Genomic DNA, 5,343 nt, shown 5'->3' with positions numbered 1-5,343 from the left:
CCCCTTTACCCCTGTGAAACACACCCCCCCTTTACCCCTGTGGAACACACCCCTCTTTACCCCTGTGGAACCCCCCCTTTACTCCTGTGAAACACACTCCCTTTACTCCTGTGGAACACACCCCCCTTTTTTCCTGTGGAACACCCCTCTTTTACTTCTGTGGGCCCCCCTTTACTCCTGTGAACCCCCCTTTACTCCTGCACCTGCAGCCACTTTTAGAAGGGGAGGGGTAACGGGTGTTGGGGGCTAAGATCAATTTTCAGGTATTATTTGCTTTTCTTGACAAATAAACATGATCCCGTTTTCATACCCAGTTATCAGGAAGGTGATAACCCCAATAATGAAGTAGGTCTTGGCGAGGGGAATGAAATGTGTGCCGCCTTCCAAAGGCTGTGTATGGATAGGTCAGTATATTCCCCAGACCTTCTCCTTGAAGCCTCTAATGCCAGCTCCTAGCACAGGATCCACACAGGGAAGCTTGAGAGGCACAGCACACACTAGCCAGATGCCAGTAAAAAACCAAGCAGCCATTACCAGGACTCTACACAAATAATATTGCCTCGGGCACAGAAAAGCACCCTCAGTAGAAGGAACAGGCCCATAGAGGAGTGGACACTGGTTTGGAAGAGGCGACCATACAAACGATTTCTACTGGAGAAAGGCAGAAGACATGGTTTCTATAGACTTCCCCTCCCAAGGGTCCAGGCACACACTGCTTTGGAAGTTCAGCCAGCACTGCCTAGAGCTGAGGGGACTGGCAAGGATAGGGTATGGTGGCTGCTGATGCATCCTGGGTTTATTTCAAGTGGACTCAAAAAGTCCTCAGACGTATGGGCGGGGGTGGTTCCACATCGCAGGCAATACACAGAAAACCCTCTTCTGTGGGTGGGTGGTACAAGGTGTGGAACTGGGTCTCAGTAAAGCTGTTGTTTTTACAAAAAAAGAGTTAGCCAGGAGACGGGAGAGCAGGGAGGGTGGGTGGAGCTGATCAGAGGTGCTGGGGCAGTCTGCTCACTGTGGCAGCATTCACACGCCTTTACTGAGGGGTGAACCACAGTGGTGGAGCCCCTTGGGGATGTCCTGGAGAAAGGTGACTTCCTTCATCGAAGCCAATGCCAGCCCTCCCACTAGCAGCTCAGGCTCCAGGCCCTGCCCCTCACCTATAGCATCTTGATTTTGGGGTTCTAGGCGATGGCACAAACCCCCCCAAAGTGCTCAAAACCCATATGAGAGTCCTGTCCCCTATCTCATGGAAAGGATGAACTGGCACAGCTCAGTCACCGGTCTGTCTTCTGGCTCGTTCTACACTGTCTCTGTCACTACCAGTTACTCAACCCACACCAGACAGCTCACATCCATCACACATAACCGCCACAGCAGAAGGAAGCCAGGAAGGAATCAAAGCTTTGAAAACTCTGGTTTATGCCCACTCACATCCAGGGAACTTGCCACACCGTCTCCAGAGTCAGGACAAACCCAGGAGAACCCAAACCAGCCACTGCCCCAACCCTTTGAACTCCAACACTAGGGAAGCCAATTACAGAAGCCCACAGGCAATCACAATAATCCGATGTTTGCTGAGCATTGCTGCCCAAGTACTAGGCTGGGCAGAACCTTCTCTGCCTTAAGCCACTAGATCCTCCCAGCAGTACCTAGCTACCATTGCGATTCCCATCTCACTGATAAGAAAACTGAGATCCAATCCTCAGTAAATCATGGGGGCGGGAGGGTTTGGTGGCCCAGGCCTGTAATCCCAGCTAGTCAGGAGTCCAAGAGACAAACAAAAAGAGTTTAGATTCAGGTCCTGCCTGGGCTACAAACTGAATTCAAGGCAACCTGGGAAATTTAGTAAAACTATCCTAAAATAATTAATATAAAAAAGATGTGAGATGTCATAGCTCAGTGGTGGAGAATTTACAAAGAAACGGGGTGGGCGGGGAGGGTAAAGGCTGGAGAGAGCACTCAGGGTTAGGAGGCACTGATCCTGCCAAGGACATGAGTCGGTTCCCAGCACTCACATGGCAGCTCACCACCATCTATAACTCCAGCCACAGAGGATCTGATGCCCACCCTCTTCTAACCAGGAACACATTCCATGCACAGACATATATGGGAGCAAAACATTCACACATATAAAATGAATAAATCTAAAAAAGAGATGCTGGCCCAAGGTCAGCCAGCTAACACTTTGCTCGAGTCAAGGTTTGTAAGGATTTGTTAGACCCTTGGAGCTAGAAGGCACCTCAGCCACCCGGTGCCACACCCCATTCTGTTCCTATCTAGGGGAACTGAGATCTACAAAAAAACAAGCAGTCCCTAGGTGACACAGGCTCAATTGCTCTCAAGCCCCTTCCGTACTAAATGTGCAGAAACCACCCTGCTACCAGCATCTCAGCGCTGGGTTGGAACAAGCCCCTGCTTGCCAGAGGCTTTGAAATCTCAGGATGAAAGATGCCGGGGCAGCAAACAGGCACCCTGGGTGAGAGCGCGTCTGACCTTTGCCAGGGCTTGCAGGCTGGTATTCACCTGCTCACCTGCTAAGGGAGGGTGGAAGGTGGCTAGCCAAGCCTTAGCACCCTAACAGGCCTGGGAGCTTAGAGTCCTGTGGGAGGGGCATTCTCACAGCTGACACTTCCACAGGGAGGGAGGGCTCTGGAATCTTAATCATGTACCTGCTGGGTGGGGTGAGGGGACTGAATGGGTGGCTAGAGGTGGCAAAGTCACAACCCCATTTCCCTCCAACAAATTCTTAAGGAAGTTAGTTACTGTTTCCTGCCACTCTCTCTCTCTCTCTCTCTCTCTCTCTCTCTCTCTCTCTCTCTCTCTCTCTCTGTTGGACTACCTTCTTGTAGCACCCACCCTTATACTTCAGGAGCCTCCCTCCCCAGGTGAGCCTGCCCCGGGATCTAGGGCATCTGAAGAGGGATATTAATAGCACTTTCAAGTGTTTAGAGGAAAGGTAAGCAGGTTGAGTGGGCACAACCCTATTTTCCCCAGCCGGTATCCACAAAACAAACTCAGCCCTCTCCGGAAGGGGCCACTCCACCGTCCCTGGCTCCGGCTCCACTCAGGGAATTGGCCAAGAGGGCAGGGGTGGGTTCTCAGCCTAAGACTTGGGAAGGTGGGAGATCTGGGTGTGGGGAGAGGAAAAAAACCCACTGAAGTAGGGCGCACCCCACCCATGCTTGCCGAGAGAGCCTGAGAGGAGGCCCTGAATGGAGTGACTGTTACAGAACCCCAGGAGGTTGCCACCAACTGGGAAGGGACAGGAAGACTCCGCCCTGCCCTTCCTGAGCCCAGGCCTTGTCCTACAAAGAGCCCTTCCAGGACTTAACCCCTCGCTGTTCAGAGGTAAGAAATGGTCTAAATGACCCCTCCTGTGCCCAGCTCCAGGCCGGGCCCAGTGACTGGAAAGTCATCCTCTGGCACCTTCTTTGTGGAGCCCTGGAAGTGGGGACATCTGCCCTGTTCTAGGGTCCCTGCTATCAAGGGAAATATAGCTAAGCATCCAAGAGGACATCAAGATAATGCAGGGACACCACACTCAATGAACAGAGGGACAAATGGAAACCAAAGCAACCGTCTCCTCTCCCTGTGCTCTGGTACACCCAGCTTGTTGGCACGCCAGGTCTCTGCCTCCTGTACTAAGCAAAGCTCACTAAGCTCTCTCAGCAGCCATCCCAAGAAGGCAACACCCGCCCCTTACAAAGACAAGCTCTTGAACGTTGTGACTGGTTCAAGCAGGGCAGTGGTGGCCCAGGCCTTTAATCCCAGCACCTGGAAGGCAGAGGCAAGTGGCTCTCTTATGAATTCGAAGCCAGCCAGGTCTCCAGAGCTAGTTCCAGAACAGCCACAGCTACATCGTGAGACCCTGGCTGGGAAAACCAAAACAAAAGAGACTGGCTCAGGATCACACACTTGGGGAAAAGGCTGAAATTACATTCAGGACCGCCTGGCCTGAAGCTGAGTGTTGGGATAGCCTGAGATTCTCACCCCATCTCCCAGTCCCTACAATGAACCCAGGATCCTGCACTCCTCCACAGACTTGGGAGCAACTCCCTCTTGAGAAGTGTCCACCACGTAGTGACAGGCTGAGAGCAAGGCTGGCCTAAGGGAGGTGCTGGGAGAGTGAACTCTGGCTCTGAGAGAGCCAGCTCTGGCCATAAACAGACCCCCTTAGGCTGTAGTGCCAGCACTCTGCTGACTTAAAGCCCAAAGCCAGGGACCCGCCCCTTCAAGGGCACCCCATCTCTCCTTAGCGCCACTCTCCACATTAGGTCCCTGGCTCTCTAAGGGCCCATCCCCCTGTAAGCTTCGGCCACGTGTACCCGGGCTAAGGCCAGGGCGAGGAGGGACAAGGCAACAGAGGGGCGAGTCTGGAAGGTCTGACTGTGTGGGGCAGAGTCCAGAGTAGAGGTTAGGCTTGGAACCTTGCTGGGAAAGATGGGGGCGCGACCCCTCCGCCACGCCTATAAGTGCAGGGTTCTGGCCAGGATGGGCTCCAAGGGGAGCAAGTTCCAGTAGAGAAATGGGGTCCCAGGCTCCTCAAAGGGGGAAAGGAGCACACAGAAGGGCCTGGAAGGGCCGTCCAGACCGAGAGAGAGAACAAGTTCGGAGGAAGAGTAAGGGTCTGGCCGGCTCCCGACTCGACCCGGGCCTTGACTCTCGGGGACCCGCTCCCCAGCCCTGTGAGATCGGAGGCGTGGCCCGGGGTGCACCGGGAGCTTCAGGGCGGCCGAGCGCTGAGCGGTGCTCACCTGAGATGTGCTGGCGCCGTGCGTCATCCAGGTGTGTGGACAGTACGTCTCCCATGGCGAAGAGAAGCCGCGGCCGGATCCGCCCGCCGCTACTCAGACGGACGCCGCTGGCGCCATGGAGTCCGCAGGCCCAGCTGCCGCCGCCGCCCCGCAGCCCCGCTGCCGCCTCGGCTGCTCTGCGCTCCCACCGAGATCCCCGCCGCGTCCCTCCCGCCGGCCGCTGCAGCCTCACTAGCCTGCGCCCAAGCCCCGGAGCCCGCCCCGCCCCGCCAGGACACGCCCCGCCCCCGTCGGAGCCACGCCCTCCTCGCCAGGCCAGGGAGGGAGGGGACCTCCAGACAGCGAGGAGACTTAGACAAAGAGAAGATCCCGGGAAGGGAGACCCGGGACGGACCTGCTTGGTGTGCTCCAAATTAAGATAGCAGCGAAGAAAAGGCTGATGGGGTATCGCAGAAAACGGAGCGCCCTTGGGGCTGTAGCCTAAGCGTCTCTCCTCCCCTCCTCACGCCGAGGACTATGTAGGGACTACAAGGGGACGCCCGGACGGACGTGTGGGAATTCAGCATTCCTCCAGCCCCTTTCCTCC

The 5,343-nt window shown here is 55.4% G+C and overlaps 1 protein-coding gene across 1 annotated transcript in view; it reads right to left on the bottom strand.

Moving 5' to 3' along the window:
* Nucleotides 1–5,018, bottom strand: part of Niban2 (niban apoptosis regulator 2) — a 48,457-nt gene extending 43,439 nt beyond the window's left edge. The window contains exon 1 of the mRNA XM_021193044.1: nt 4,758–5,018. Coding sequence (XP_021048703.1) covers nt 4,758–4,812 — 55 coding nt within the window. The 5' untranslated portion in view covers nt 4,813–5,018. The remainder of the gene's footprint in view (nt 1–4,757) is intronic.
* Between the last annotated feature and the right edge of the window lie 325 nt (nt 5,019–5,343).

The sequence above is a fragment of the Mus pahari genome, chromosome 3, assembly GCF_900095145.1.
Source record: "Mus pahari chromosome 3, PAHARI_EIJ_v1.1, whole genome shotgun sequence".
Classification (NCBI taxonomy): Eukaryota; Metazoa; Chordata; class Mammalia; order Rodentia; family Muridae; genus Mus; species Mus pahari.
Note: the sequence above shows the minus strand (reverse complement) of the source record. Positions and strands in the feature narration are given on the sequence as shown.